This window comes from Zalophus californianus, chromosome 1 (genome assembly GCF_009762305.2).
Source record: "Zalophus californianus isolate mZalCal1 chromosome 1, mZalCal1.pri.v2, whole genome shotgun sequence".
NCBI classification, from domain to species: Eukaryota; Metazoa; Chordata; class Mammalia; order Carnivora; family Otariidae; genus Zalophus; species Zalophus californianus.
This window is the reverse complement of record NC_045595.1, coordinates 6,600,001-6,615,727: the sequence shown is the minus strand read 5'-3', so window position 1 is coordinate 6,615,727 and position 15,727 is coordinate 6,600,001. Positions and strand designations below refer to the sequence as shown.

General features: G+C 49.4%; 1 protein-coding gene across 1 annotated transcript in view; it reads left to right on the top strand.

Annotated features, from left to right (window-relative positions):
• Positions 1–15,727, top strand: part of MUC16 (mucin 16, cell surface associated) — a 101,120-nt gene that overhangs the window by 63,996 nt on the left and 21,397 nt on the right. Inside the window, exons 20-37 of the mRNA XM_035726177.1 lie at positions 2,332–2,504; positions 2,793–2,828; positions 4,798–4,833; positions 5,094–5,144; positions 6,367–6,491; positions 6,691–6,758; positions 7,376–7,548; positions 7,883–7,918; positions 8,148–8,210; positions 9,794–9,918; positions 10,208–10,275; positions 10,850–11,022; positions 11,135–11,170; positions 11,722–11,757; positions 13,347–13,471; positions 13,567–13,634; positions 14,090–14,262; positions 14,554–14,589. Of these exons, the coding sequence (XP_035582070.1) occupies positions 2,332–2,504; positions 2,793–2,828; positions 4,798–4,833; positions 5,094–5,144; positions 6,367–6,491; positions 6,691–6,758; positions 7,376–7,548; positions 7,883–7,918; positions 8,148–8,210; positions 9,794–9,918; positions 10,208–10,275; positions 10,850–11,022; positions 11,135–11,170; positions 11,722–11,757; positions 13,347–13,471; positions 13,567–13,634; positions 14,090–14,262; positions 14,554–14,589 (1,601 nt within the window). The remainder of the gene's footprint in view (positions 1–2,331; positions 2,505–2,792; positions 2,829–4,797; positions 4,834–5,093; positions 5,145–6,366; positions 6,492–6,690; positions 6,759–7,375; positions 7,549–7,882; positions 7,919–8,147; positions 8,211–9,793; positions 9,919–10,207; positions 10,276–10,849; positions 11,023–11,134; positions 11,171–11,721; positions 11,758–13,346; positions 13,472–13,566; positions 13,635–14,089; positions 14,263–14,553; positions 14,590–15,727) is intronic.

The following is a 15,727-nucleotide window of genomic DNA, read 5'->3' as shown; positions in this document are numbered from 1 at the left end:
TCATGGAAGGAGGCCTGACCTGCCCTGGGATGGCTCGGGGTTGGGGAGGATGCCATCCCTTGGGTGCAGCTGTGGGGCGGGGGCAGGTCGTTGACACTGCTCCACACCTGGCATTCTCACCTCCCACATCTTTCAGAATCTCTAGGTCTGGTTCTCCTCACATTCCCGTTTTATCACAGGTATCTACCTCCAGCTCCCCTTGCTTCCGGAGGAAGAGCCGTTGTAGGAGCTTAGTGGCTAAGAGCCTTGGGGAAGCCAGAGCAGAGTTCAAATGCTAGCTCTACCATTTACTGAGATCCTGGCTGGTGCCTGAACCTTGCTGTGCTCCGTTACTCCATGTGTTATATATGATATATTAGGTCCATATGTAATATATGTACACTAACATATATGTATATGGAGAGAGAGATTTGACCCTTGGATAGTGTGGGTTTGAACTGCACTGCATGGGTCCACGTATACATGGATTTTGTTTTGCTCAATACGGTAAAGTGCTATAAATGTATTTTCTCTTATGATTCTCTTAACATCTTTTCTCTAGATTAGTTTATTATAAGAATGCAGTATATAATGCCTATACCCTAAAATATGTTAATTGACTGTGTTATCAGTAAGGCTTCTGGTCAAAAACAGTCTATTAGTAGTTAAGTTTTGGGGGAGTCAAAAGTTATATGCAGATTTTCAACTGTGTTGGGTGTCCGTACCCCTAACCTCCATGTTGTTCAAAAGTCAACTCTGTATATACAAATATACACGCACATAGAGAGAGAGAGAGAGAGAGAGAGGAAAAGAATAGGTATAATTCTATAGTATATCTGTTATATCTATTCCTAATATGTTTTATTATACCTATATATGTAATATATATAACTATAATATATATACCTATATATAATATGTATATTATGTATATATGTATAATAAGTATAATATATAATTATACCTGTACCTTATATATGGATTTATGTTATATATAGATATAATATCTAATATATATGATGTATATAGGTATAATTCCTAATATATTATATATTATATAATATATATTACCTAAGTATAGATAATATGAGATATAGGTATAATATATAATTATGCCTGTACCTTATATATGGATTTATGTTATATATAGATATAATATCTAATATATATGATGTATATAGGTATAATTCCTAATATATTATATATTATATAATATATATATTACCTAAGTATAGATAATATGAGATATAGGTATAATATATAATTATGCCTGTACCTTATATATGGATTTATGTTATATATGTTATATATAAATATAATAGGTATATTATGTATAGGTCATATCTTTTATATATAGTATATATAGATATAATCCTTCATATATATTATCTATTATATATATTTAGTATAGGTACAAAATATAATACAATAATAAATAAAATATAAAATAAATATGTAACAAATATATGTTATACACTTACATGTTAAATAGATCATTATATTACATTTATATTGTGTATAATTGCATTGCATATGATATAGAGTGTGATGGGTATAATAACAACTGTGGGAGTTGAGCAATACAGCCCGTAGGGACGCTCTGAGGGTTAAGTGATACGATCATGAGCACAAAGTGCTGGGCCTGCTTCGTACTCAGAATTTAACAAGAGGTGATTGTTATTATAAGAGACATACACTCCACGGCCCTAGAGTGTGGGAACAGCTTCCTATCCATATCTCTCAGTAGTGTATGGCTGGGTGGGCAGGTAGGTGGGTCAATGTCTTGAGGCTGGAGGTGATGCTGAAACACGGACAGGTCACACTTTCAGACAGACCCACCCAAAGGGCATGTGTGTTTCTCTGGCCATTTTGTCTCTTGAGTCTTTAGAAATGCCCCAGCCCTGCATCCAGACTGAGTGACATTAGCTTTTTGATCTCACTATTTGAAAACCCCAACTCTCTGCAGGAAAATGTCACCAAACCATGCTGTGGTCACTGTTCTGGGGCCACCGCCACCCATTGCAGCATGACCCCAGGCACCTTGTTGTGCCCATCAAGACCTGTGACAGGATGTGGCTGTTGTGGCTTCATCTGGCACCTTCCAGGATTGCTCACCCTATCAACAGTATCCTCTGTGTACCTGCCACACACCCGGGGCTTTCAGAGGCTACCCTCCCAGGCATGCAGGAGGCTTTAGGCCTGTGCTAGTTGTTTATGGAGGGCATCTCCCTGATGGCGGCAGCTTCTGTTAACTCGGGTTTCCCAAGTTTCTGCCTTAGGGGCTGGCAAGGAGAGAGAGGGAAGGATCAACAGAGAGAGAGAGAGTTAGACCATGTGGTGATTCTTACCCAGGCCTGAGAAGGATGGAGCAGCCACCAGAGTGGATGCCATGTGTATGCATCGCTCCGACCCTGAAGGCCGTGGACTGGACAGAGAGCAGCTGTACTGGGAGCTGAGCCAGCTGACCCATGGCATTGCCCTGCTGGGCCACTACACCCTGGACAGGAACAGTCTCTGTGTCAATGGTGAGCAACCGTGATGTGGTCAGAGTCTTTTCCCCCTCACCGGGCAGCCTCTGCCATCTGGCTTGAGAATGCATGCCCTGTCCGGCCCTTAGGGGCTTGGCCCTGTGCACTGGATGTGCTGATTCATGGTCTCCTCTTCATCTTGGACTGACTTCACCCTCAGAGCCTTCCTTCCTAATGGGTGCTGATGGAGAACCCCCTCCACTGCACCGGTGTAGCCCTGCCTCCTGTTTGGTCCTCTGCCTCTCCCTAACCCTTACCCACAATCTTCCCTCCCTCTCCCTACAGGTTTCACCCATCAGAGCCCTGCACCCATCACCAACAGTGAGTATTCAACTATGACCCAGGGCCCCTCAACACACAGGTCAGACAAAGCGCTGATGCCTCCTCATGCCTGCTTATGTCGTCTCCAGGAGGGATGGATCTCCTGGAGACCACAAGTTATTTACTCTCTTCTCTGCCCCAGTTCCAGAGGGAATCTCAGCTCAAGTCACATATGCAGCAAGCCTAATAAATAGTCTGTCTTGTTGGCATTTCTGCTATGTGATTGTCTTTCTGCTTTCACTGATGGGAGCTTTTCCTCAGCTCCAGGGACCTCCACAGTGCACCTGGGAACCTCTGGGTTTCCATCCTCCTTCCCCAGCCCCAGCCCCACAGGTCAGTACCAGTCAATGGCACATCTGTTAGAGAGGGCCTGATGAGTGTAAACACATTTGACATTATTCACTCAAATAAAGATGGAAAGTCGTAGTAATACTAGTGATGATGAGTCAATCAACAACCTTTATTGAGCACCTACTCTGTGCCAGGCCCTGGGGAATATAGCAGGGAACACAAAACAGAAAAAAAAATCATTGCCTTCACAAAGCTTATATTCTTATGATAATGATGATGATGGTGATGTTGATGATGATGATGATGGTAATGGTGATGATGATGATGGTAATGGTGATGATGATGATGGTGATGGTGATGATGGTGGTGGTGATGGTGACAATGATGGTGATGGTGATGGTGACAATGGTGATGGTAATGGTGATGGTGGTGGTGATGATGATGGTGATGGTGGTGGTGGTGATGGTGGTGTTGATGGTGACAGTGATGGTGATGGTGATGATGGTGGTGATGCTGCTGCTGATGGTGGTGATGGTGACAATGATGATGATGGTGATAATGGTGATGGTGGTGGTGATGATGACAATGATGGTGATGGTGATGGTGGTGATGATAGTGATGCTGATGATGGTGGTGGTGATGGTGACAATGATGGTGATGATGGTGGTGATGATGATGCTGGTGATGGTGGTGGTGGTGGTGGTGGTGGTGGTGGTGGTAATGATGGTGATGATGATGGTGATGATGGAGGTGATGACAATGATAATGGTGGTGATCGTGGTGGTAATAATGGTGGTGATGGTGATAATGATGATGATAATGGTGATGGTGATGGTGATAATGGTGATGTTAGGTCATTTATGCATGGTAAGTGTAAATCCACAGGAAGTATGTGGATTTTTCTCAGGATAAGAAGGAATGAAATACACTTTCTTGTAATGTGTAGATATGCTCCCTTCTTGTCCTTGTTCAAATCTTTAAGGACTGTCAGATTCTGTCTAGGACAAACATATGACATCTGTGCCATCACTCCCCAATCCCTCATCCATGGCAGACATCACTAAATGGTAACAGCCTCCACTCTTTCTGAGTTCAAAACTGCTCCAGAATCCTTACCGACAAAATACCCTAGGCAGTCGCTACCAATTCAGTTGAAGTTGCCATGGGATTGTGGGACAGAACTCAAGGAAATTAGGTTCCTTGATGTGTGGAAGGCTCTTTGGTTTTCCTGGAAGACATTCGTGAGTTGGAAGACTCTGCTCAAGCTCAGGTGGGTCATGACTGAGAACAGGCTTGATCCAAGCCTGTTCACACCTCTTCCTGACCCGTGTCCAGGAAAAGTTAGCGGCAAGTTTGGCCTGCACCTTTGGTTTTTCCTGCAGGAGGAGGTGTACATTCACAGCTCTTCTGGGGATTCACTGAGGGATCAGACACTTGGAGAAGGGGTTGCGCAGGTGGCAGAGGGATAGTCTGCAGATGACCTGATACAGAAATTCCTCCCTGGGTTTCAGTGGCATTTTCTGGCGTTTGTCTACTGGGTCTGCACTTTGAGGGTGCTCTCTAAATGGTACTTACATAAATAGATTCATAGACACCCAAAGAACCCCAGATTCTTGCCATTTCCTCCCTCCCCCCATCCTTACAACTCTTAATACTTTCTCTTCCTGTCCTTCTGCAGGTTACACACATCAGGTCCTGACCTCCACCCCCAGCAGTGAGTAGTAATTTGGGTCCTAACATTGCTCTGCCTTGGGGCCCATCTCTCCTCCTCACTATGTCTACCCCACGTCCCCAGGGACACAAGGGGCCTGGAAAACTCCAGTCTTTCCCCACCTTCACTTCTGGGATCAGAAAAGACAAGGCTGGCACAGGCCTGAGGAGTGTCTCATGGACCAGTGAAGGGCCCCGTTTGGCTGGGAAGGACTTCCCTCCTGCCATATTTGCCTCACTGTGTTTTCTTCTCTGTTGCACCAGCCTCTACCATCTCCCCAGTGACCTCAGAGACCCCCATCCCTACCTCCACAGGTAAGAGATTCCTCTCTGCCATTCCTCCCCTGCAAATGTCTTGTGCACTGGCCAGTGGGAGGTATCACATGGAGCACCATGCCCACTCATTCATTCATTCATTCATTCGTTCACCCAAAAAGGATTCATTTAGCTCTTAATGGATGAAAGGCCCTGGTAATGCAGCAGTGAACAGAATAGAAAGGGCCTTAGTCTTTGATGGGCTTCCAGCAAGAAAGAGAATAAGGACTCGAGTGTACAAATAAGTATTGAATTACAATCAGCATGGCTGTGGGGTGAGTTCTGCAGGTGTGGGGAGGGCCTCTCTTTCTTGAGTACTTGGTTTTCATTTCCAAGAAAGAAGGGAGCAGTATGAGCTACATGTGTACCTGAAAATGCCCTCATAGGGGTCCTGGTTAGGGATTTGGGCAGACTCTGGTTGGGCCAAGGGCTAACTTACCATTCTTGGCATCTCAGTGGCCCAAGATAAATTTTCATACCACCCACTGACCCTGATGAGGGTCCTGGATGGCCCATCATTACTAACACTGTCTTACTTGAGTCTCTAGTTACTCACCAGCTAGGACCTTCTAAAGGTGTTCTGACCACTGACCACTCAGGCCAGAGTGAGCAGGTCACTGTATGGACCTGCCCTTGGTGCTAAGGTGGATGAGTTAGGAGCACAGACTCTGTGACCACAATGCCCAGGTTTGAACTATGCTCTGCCATTTATAGATTGTGTGACTGCAGGCAAATTATTTAACCATGCTTGGGCTCAGTTTTTACATCTGTAAAATGGGGATAAGAATACTATCTCCCTCTGAAGGGTTTGCCTCAAGGCTTAAATGGGTTAAAATTTAAGTGAAGCACTTAAAACAGGGCCTGACCCATACAAATGCAATGTGTTTCTTCAAATAAATCTTTAAAAATCAATAAATAATTGGATCTCACAGAAATAATTTGGGTTAAAAAAAAAAACCTGGAGAAAAAGGGGATGTCTGTCTGGAATTTTAGCCAACTGGAGGGTCAGAATGTTTGCTTTCTGTGTGATAATGCATTTACCTCCATAGTGTAATTTTCCACACTTATCCCCAGAGTCCCTCACTTAATGCTACTGTCTGGGATCTCCTTCCTATTGAAACCGCCCACCTTGGAGGAAGCCCCTCCCCAGTGCTTGAAGAGAAAATTTGTGGGAGGACCCACACTTAGGCTCACTGGCGTCTCCCTCCTGCCCCCACTGCAGCCACTGGTCCTGCCCTGGTGCTGTTTACTCTCAACTTCACCATCACTAACCTGCACCACCAGGAGGGTATGAGTCACCCTGGTTCCTGGAGGTTCAACACCACCCAGAGAAACTTGCAGCACCTGGTGAGAGCCCCACCCTCAGCACTCCTGCCTCGTCCACCAACACAGGCACCAGCTACCTGTTCTCTGCCATGCCACCCCACCTACCTCACCTGTGCCTTCCCCCATGCAAGCCCCACCCACTAGCGCCAGCCCCACCCATCTCATTTTTACCCAGTTCTCCATCCCTCAGACTTTCTACTCACTTCCCTCTCCTTTACAGCTAGGACCCTTGTTCAAGAACACCAGTGTGGGCCCCCTGTACTCAGGCTGCAGACTGACCTTGCTCAGGTGAGTCCTTGCAATCCACGGCCAGGGCTGCCTCAAGGGCTCCCAGAACCCCGGTGTTCCCTCTGCTTCCTTCCTGCCTTCTCTGTCCATGTCCTCAGCAGAAGTGGAATTCGGGAGGCACTGGGTCCAGGACCAAGGCCTCTTCTGATTGTAACCACCCCCCATCCCGCCAACTGTCCCCAGATTCTGCGGAGCCCCTCAGCAGAATCAACTGTCAGGGTTTGGGTCTCTGAATATTTGTTTAATTAAACAGTTAATTAATGAGTATTTGGCACCAGGGCTAGGTATGGTACATCAATCATTTCTGAACGCCATGACATTCCGACAAAAGGGTTAGGCCGTTATCCACGCTACAAAGATGGGAGAACCAAGTCAGACACACTTATGTGGATTCAACAAGTGACAGAGCTAAGGTTTGAACCGGGGGTCATCTGACTCTAGAACACCCACTCTGGTCCTTGGTTGCACAAGGATGCCCCTTCTCTTATGAGCAGCTCATGTCTGGACCAAGAGAGCAGATAAGCAGGCATTCACATACCAGTGGGCTGTGATGTGACAGAGGATGCCCCTCTGTCCTGTTCCCATACCCATGTCCTTCTCCACCCCCCCCCGCCCAGGCCTGAAAAGGGTGGAGCAGCCACTGGAGTTGACGCTATCTGCACCTACCAACCTGACGCCTCAGGTCTCCAGCTGGATAGGGAGCGGCTCTACTGGGAGCTGAGCCAGCAGACCCATGGTGTCACCCAGCTCGGTTCCTACATCCTGGACAGGGACAGTCTCTGTGTCAATGGTGAGCATCTCTGTGGTGACAGGGGTCTCCTCCTGCACCCCAGATGGATTATTCTCTTGATGCTCTGAGCTCTGGCCAGAGGATATGTCCATGTCTGCCTCTAGACTTTTCTCTCCTCATTCTTCCTTTCCTTGTGAGATCCCCCTTCCCTACCAAGGGCTACATCACACACAGGGAGGTGAGAGGTCAGAGAAAGGTTATAGGAGGTACCATCTACTATGTGACAGGGACAGGACCTTCTGATGGCAACTTTTCTTCCACCAATGGCCCAGCCCCTTCATCCCTCACTTAAGCCTTTCAAACATCCCACCTCTCTCTTATCCACTCTCTGCAGGTTACACCAGACCACCACCGACCTCCATCCCCAGTGGTAAGTGCTCAAATCCTAGATGGCCCCATGCCCCCACACCTTGTGGGAACAGCTGCTCCCTCTACCCTAAGCCCAGGGCTTCATGGAGGAAGGGAGCCTTTGCAGCCTTGTCACCCACCTTTCCCCACCTCTGCCTTCCGTGACTCTGGCTGGGCATCAAGCACCCCTGCCTCTGGCATCTCCAAGGAGATGGGGCTTCCTCTTCTTATTGCTACTGCTTCCTTCTCAGTTCCTGTGACTTCCACGCCCTCAGAAGCCTCGGCAGCTCCAATCTCCTTCTCCAGCTCTACAGGTAAGAGCCTTCTCTCCATGTCTCCTTCCTTCCCACCCACACGCCTCTGCGCTTTGCAATGAGAAGGGCAAGAGAGTATGCACACGCAGCTCAAAGCAAGGGGACAGCGTGGGGAGGATGATGCTTGGACCACGCCCTCGTCACAGACCAGTCCAGCTCCATCCCTAGGTTGGGAGAGCTCTGTGACTCCAGGTTTTCAATCCCAGGGTGGAGCAGTGACTCCTTTTAATCCACCCTTTGCTTTCTGTGAAGGTTCTGTATCAGGTAAGTTTTACTACATAACAGAAGAACCTCAAATCTACTGGATTAAAATAATCATCTACTGCTTCTCACTAGTATATAGGTCAGCAGAACAGTTCCTTTGGTCTGAACCAGGCTCCCTTATGTGTCTGCAGTCACCTGAAGCTTATCTAGGTGACTCTGCTCTGGAGAATGCCTGACTGATGGCTGGGGTGCCTCAGTCTCCTTCAGATGGCTTCTCACCATCCCACAGACTAGCCCTGGCTCCTTCATTTGCTGGTCGTGGGCTTCCTAGAAGTGGGAGAGGGCAAGCCTCGGTGCACAGGCACTTCCCAAGCTTCTGCTTGCATCACGTTTCTCTTGTCCCCTTGTTCAAAGCAAGTCGTGGCCAAGCCAGAGTCAGGAGGTGGAGAAAGAGACTCCCACCTGTCCACTGAAGCTGCTGCAAGACCACACTGCAAGGGTGCAGGTGCACAGAGGTGAAGAATTTGTGGTCACTTTTACAGTCTACCCCAGGTGGCCTTCCAGGGACCAACTTGTGACCATGATGGCCTTAGGGACCCATTGGGGTCAGTTAGTGAGATTAGATGCACTGATACATTCTGGAACAAGTCTCAGAGCTTTACCTTCTGCTCAAATGGAATGGAAAGAGTCAAGGGCAAATCCAGGACTAATTCCCAAAGGGCAGAGACTAAAGCAGAGGAAGCAGGTGTAAGTAGCAAGGACAAAGTGACTACAAAGCAATGACAGCAGTATTGACTGATTGTGTGTCACCCCATGGGCACCCTGCTTCACATGTACGGTCTTTGACCCCAGCAGATGGACACCGCTCGTTCTCTGTTTAAGAGAGTCATAGACTGGTTCTTGGGGGACTGGGTGTTTTTCTGAGGTCACACAGCCAGTGGATGGGCAGGACTCATGTTTGAGTCATTGAAACTCTAGAATCTGAGCTTCAGTTCCCAAAATAGCTGTGTGGCCTTGGGGAAGTGACTTAACTTCTCTGAAATTTATTTTCAGCCTCTGTCATTTGGAGTAAAAGGATTCCCTTCCAGGGTTTGTTTGAGGACATGAGATACTGGACGGAAAGTTCTTAGCACAGAGTGAGCTCTTACCAAATATCAGGTCTTATTATTACTGCTATTTTTAGTGTCATTATTAATATCATTACTATTAGTAGAATAACAAAATAAAGTTTCCCATTTGGAGCGGAGATATTCTGAGCTCTCGCACCAAATGAGAATACACTGGGCATCAGGGATGTGGATCCAGATTCTACCCCACCATCCCTAAATCCAGCTTAGGCGGTGACTCAAGGCATTGATTCTCTCCCAACCTCACTGCAGCCTCTGGCCCTGACCTGGTTCCATTCACCCTTAACTTCACCATCACCAACCTGCACTACACGGAGGACATGCAGCTTATGGGCTCAGCTAAGTTCAACAAAACAGAGAAGATCTTGCAGAGCCTGGTGAGAGCCCCACCCACATCATCCCTCCACCACCCACTAATGTCCACCTACCCACTGATGCCAGCCCCACCCACCTCTCCCATACCCCACCTAGCTCCCCCATGCCCTGCCCACCTCTCCCTGCCTCCCGCCTGGCACCAGTCGCACCCACATTTCCCACATCCCACCTGCCTCCTGCATGCCCCACCCAGTCTCCCTGCTTCCCAACCGATGCCAGCCCCACTCAGCTCACTCCAACCCTGCCCCTGTCCAGCTCAGTCCTTCTACTCACATCTCTCTCCTTCAACAGCTCAGACCCTTATTCAAGAACACCAGTGTGGGCCCCCTCTACTCTGGCTGCAGACTGACCTTGCTCAGGTGAGTCCTTGCAATCCACGGCCAGGGCTGCCTCAAGGGCTCCCAGAACCCTGGTGTTCCCTCTGCTTCCTTCCTGCCTTCTCTGTCCATGTCCTCAGCAGGAGTGGAATTCAGGAGGCTCTGGCTTTTCTGATTCTAACCACCCCCCACCCTTCCAACTGTCCCCAGATTCTGCAGAGCCCCTCAGCAGGATGGAGACCCTAGTCTGGTTATCCTTCTGAATTCCCTTCTGTCTCCCTTTGACCAAAGAGGGCATTTCCTTTAGGTTTTCAGTTCTGTCCCCAGGATGCAACTCTTAAGACAAGCATGTCTTTTCCACTTGCTTTAATCCGAAATTCTAGCTCTTCACCTGTCTCAAGTAGGAGCTCTCCTGTCCCCATGCCAGGAGCTTGCAGGTTTCAGACTTGCAATTTAATACAAATCCTCCTACCCATTGACTGTGTGCACAGCCCCAGGCTGGCCAGAGGTGGGTGTCATCCTCACTTGCTCTGGCCCCTTCCTGTCCTACCCTAGGGGTCCTTGGAGCCCTGCCTGGGGACTCCATCTATTGTTACCCCTACCCACCCACCCCCAGGCCTGAGAAGGATGGGGCTGCCACTGGAGCGGATGCCATCTGCACCCACCGCCCTGACCCCGTGGGCCCTGGGCTGGACAGAGAGCGGCTGTACCAGGAGTTGAGCCAGCTGACCAGTGGCGTCACCAGGCTGGGTCCCTACACCCTGGACCCGGACAGTCTCTACATCGATGGTGAGGGATTGCCATCTGCATCCACATTTCAACAGGCCCCACGTCTTCCTCTCCATCCCTCCCTTTCACTCATTACTCATCCTCCTCACCCTTTCTCCCTCTACCGGTGCAGGTTACACCCGCCAGACCCGGGCCACCACCCCCAGCAGTGAGTATTCAGAGGCTTCAGAAGTCTCTGCAACCCTGTGAGTCCCTCTGCAACCTTAGAATGGAAGTGGCCAGGAGCCCACTGCCTGCCCTCTGCACCCCGGCTCCACCCCCAGCCTCAGGGGAACGGGGACCTATACCCATTAAAACCCCAGACATAGGCGCTGGTCCCTGGCATCTGCAGGATGACAAGGTCCCCACCCCGAGCACTGGTTTGCTCCCAGCTTCCGGGATGACAGAGTGTACCTCAATGGTGAGGGCCGTGTTGGGCTGTGGGTCTCCTCCGCACGGAGGGGGCTCTGCTGCGTCAGGATTCTGCATGAGTTCAGACCTCCATTGGGGGTTCACATTTCCAAGTGCTTTGAGCAGGTCCTTTGTCTGTCTGGAGATGGGGGGAGGGCAAGTAGACTTTGATCCTTCCCAGTGCTTAATCGTCTTCCTTTTAAAGAATCCCAGCTGTGATGGTCCAGTGCCATCTCTCGAGCAGCCAAGTTGCCTCTTCACTGAGGACCTCTCCCTTCCCCTCCTCACTGTTGCTCCCTCTCTTCACAGGTTACACCTATCCAGCTTCAGCCACCACCCCCAACAGTGAGTATTTCAGACCTGTGTGTGCCTGGGACACCACCTTTTCCCTAAAGATAGGAGCTGCTCAACCAGCCAGGCCTTCCCCCCCAGTCCCCCCTTCTGGATGGGAAGGAGTCCAGAGGATGTGCATGGAAGTGTGGGCTGAGCTGGAGGTGACAGGAGCCACCCCTCCCCACAACACAGCCGAGGACGATGCTCTGACCCCAGGCTACCTGGGACACAGAGACAGGCACACAGTTTATAACTAGAGCTACCACCACTGCCGCCCTTCCCTTACAGGTGTAACACGCCTTTGATTTCATCCCTTGTGTTCTTTTCCCTCTGCTACTGTGAACTCCGCATCCTTCCCCATGTCCTCTCTGGCTCCATCCCTCAAGCCCACAAGTAGGAAGGTCCTACCGGTACCAAAATCATTTCTACAAAATCATTCATTCAAGATCACTTCTTCCCTCATTATTGCTTACTTAGCTTCCCCAAGGAAAATCATGCATTTCTGTGGGTTTCAGGGACCATCTAGCTGCTCAGGGTCCAGCTGTTCAGAATCCTAATCCTGAGTCCAGCCCACTCCACACAGCAGCTCTTGGCCCTTGGTCCACCCACCTCCTTGACATCACCCAACCCCTTGGTCTCTGACCCTGAAGTCACCATCTTCTCCCAAACTCACTCCTTTCCCTTATCACCAAAGGCAAGGACACAGGTGCCAAACTTGACCCTCCCTCTCACTCACCTCCCACATTAATCCATCACCAAATCATTTCTTCTCCCTTCATAATATCTCGTAAGTCCTTTCTCTGTCTCTGTGTCATTCAACCTTTATTCAGGCCACTGGCATTTTTTGCTAGGACTGGTGCAGTAGCCTCTACTCTGGTCTCTTACAGTCCTCTGCACAGCAGCCTCCAGCAGCCCTCCCAATGTACCTCTGTTCACATAATTCCTGTCTTGTGGCAGTCTTTGGATGACTCCACCTTATCTACAAGTCATGTCCAAACCCCTGAGCTGTATAGTTACTGCCCCCCTTTCAGGGCTCAGAGGGCCCCTCCAGTCTCATGTCTATACTTCCACAAGGCGGTAATGAAAACATTCAAGCCCCTTGAGTGCAACTGCTCTGTCCTGTCAGGCTCATACCCAGACTGATGGTTCTGCTTGAGCACTCTTCCACTTGCTCAGCCCCTGTTCACCTAACTCTTACTCATGCTTTTGGTCACACCTGAAATGATGCTTCCTCCTGGAAGCTGTCCTCAGTCATTGGTTGGGTGCCTCCCTGGAACTGCACAGCCTCCCGGCTCCTCTGCAGCATAGCAGTCTGACTACTCTCCTGGCCACAGTATTAGGAGACTATGCCCTATTCACCCTTGGACCCACAGAGCCCAGCACAGAGCCTCGCACACATTAGATGCCCAATATACACTGGCTGAATGAAGGAGCAAAAGTTCCCAATGTCTCAAAAATCCCATAACATTCTCTCCTTCAGCTTCTGCAGTCCGTGGCTGTACTTAGGCCCATTGCTGGGTGCTCCATTGTTAGAGCTCCAGGCAACCTTGGTCCTTACTATGATCCAAACTGGACATTTTTCTCTTCCTCCCCCACTACAGCCACTGGCCCCATTCTGGTGTCCTTCACCCTGAACTTCACCATCACCAACCTGCACTACACCAAAGACATGGGGCACCCATCTTCTTCCAAGTTCAACTCCACTGAGAGGATCCTCCAGCACCGAGTGAGAGCCCCTCAATGACCACCATCAGCCTCACCACACACCTGCTCATGTAGTCCTTCCGCCCTTCTGCTTACCCCCCTCTCTTTCTCCACCAGCTCAGGCTTTTGTTCAACAAGACCAGTGTCGGCCCCTTCTACGCTGGCTGCAGACTGGCCTCGCTCAGGTGAGACCCCCCCAGATGGAGGGATGCGTTGGGTCCGGTGGACCCTCACATATCGGCCAGGGCTCAGTTCCTGGGCATGCCTTTGGCACTGCTGGCCTCCGGCACCCACCATAACCCCTTCATGTGTTCTTCGTGCCCGGATGGTGGGAATGCTCAATCCTTAGAAATGAAGCGTCATGTTTATACTTACAGAATCCAGATGATCGTTTGTTTTAGATGAAAGTTTTCTTCTTAGAAGAACAACTATATCTTGTCTTCATATTCCAGTTAAAGTGTTTTCTGTTCTTAGTTGTAAGGGGGTTGTCTCAGACAAGAGGCACCTAGGAGAGCCTCTCTGGGCTTGAGCCAGCCCTTTCTGTCCCCTCTCAGCCTCCTGCCTTCTACTGTCTCTTGCTTTCCAAATCCAGAAGGACCCCTCCTCAGTATTGCACATCCCTATGTCCTTCCTTCCCCAGGCTTGAGAAGGGTGGAGCCGCCACTGGAGTGGACATCACCTGCACCATCCACTCTGATCCTGCAGGCCCCAGGCTGGACAAAGAGCAGCTGTACCGGGAGCTGAGCCGTGAGACCTATGGCATCACCCAGCTGGGGTCCTTCACCCTGGACAGGGAAAGCCTCTACATCAATGGTGAGGGGCTGTGCTCCAGGCAGGGTCTCTCTCCTGGCCAGAGTTTTGTGTTTCTCCAGAAGGAGCTGTGGTACATCTCCTCCTCTAATCTCGGTTCAGTCTTCATTCTGATGATGTAACCATGGGCTCCAGCCACCTACAATCTCCTTGCCTGGATACCTCCTCCCTGAACATCCCTCCACTCCCTCTTCCCCTCTGCTTTTCCTACAAAGGCCCCTAAATCCTGCCTTTCCCTTAATCCTTTATGCTCACCCTGACTCTTGCTCATCTCCTCTGGCCTTCTCTCCGCAGGTTATAACTATGGAGCCATGGCCCCGACTACCACTAGTGAGTATTCCTGGCCCTGGTTTCCTGGGTGCCGGCCCCACTCTGTTCTCCTTTACCTCCTGTGCTCGGTGAGGAAAACCCCTGAAGGGCCCTCACTCATCCCTTCTTTCCCTGGGTTCTGGTGGAGAGTCCCATCCCAGGGCAAGAGCATCTCACATAGAGGTCTGGCCTCCCACCATTCTGACCCTCACATGGTTTATCACTCAGATTCTCCTGAAACCCTGCCCTGGTACTCTGCTCTTATTCTTTTACTCACCTGTCTGTCTGTTGTTCTGAGGGTGTCTCAACATCAGTGTTGCACCCAACGTTTGTTGGGTTTTCAGAGAACACGTATTGAAGCTGGCCGCCTTCCGGGCACCGTGCTATGTTACATACTGTCTCAGTCAGCTCTGGCAGCCACAGGCTGGGTGGCTCAGATGACAGCAATGTATTTTCTCACAGTGCTGGAGGCTGAAAGTCCAGATCAAGGTGCCAGCGGGGTTGGTTGCTCTGAAGCCTCTCTCCTTGCGTGCAGGTGCCACCCTCTTGCTGCCTCTTGGCATGGTCAATCCTTTGCACACACAAAGTGTGTCCTAATCTCCTTTTTTTATACCAACAGCACCCAGATTGGATTAGGGCCCACCCCAAAAGCCTTATTTTAACTCAATTACCTCTCTAAAGGCCCTGTCTCCAAATGCAATCACCTACTGAGGTACTAGGGATTAGAGCTTCTTGAATTTTGATGTGTGTGTGCAGGGTGGGAGGGAGACACAATTCCTCCAAAAACACATGCACTTTATCCTTTTGTTCTCAATACAACCATGTGACTTAGTTCCATTTTACAGATGAGTACACTCAGGCTTGGAGAGGCTGCCAAGCCACACAGCAAATAAATAATAGAACCAAGAGGTCCTGTGACTCTGAAAACTCACAGTCTCACTTAGCCATCAGTTAATTTCTTTAAAAAGACATGCTGATTTTGGGCATACACCTGTTGTGTTCAAGTTCATCCCCAGCAAGCCCTGGAATGAGGACCTTGTAGCTTTTTCAAGAATTAATTGCCCTTGCATTAGAGGTGTGTTTTTGCAACTCTCTCAAACTCTCTTTTTGGGTCCATCTCTGTTCTTTTACACCACAGCATCCTCCCTCACTCCTTCCA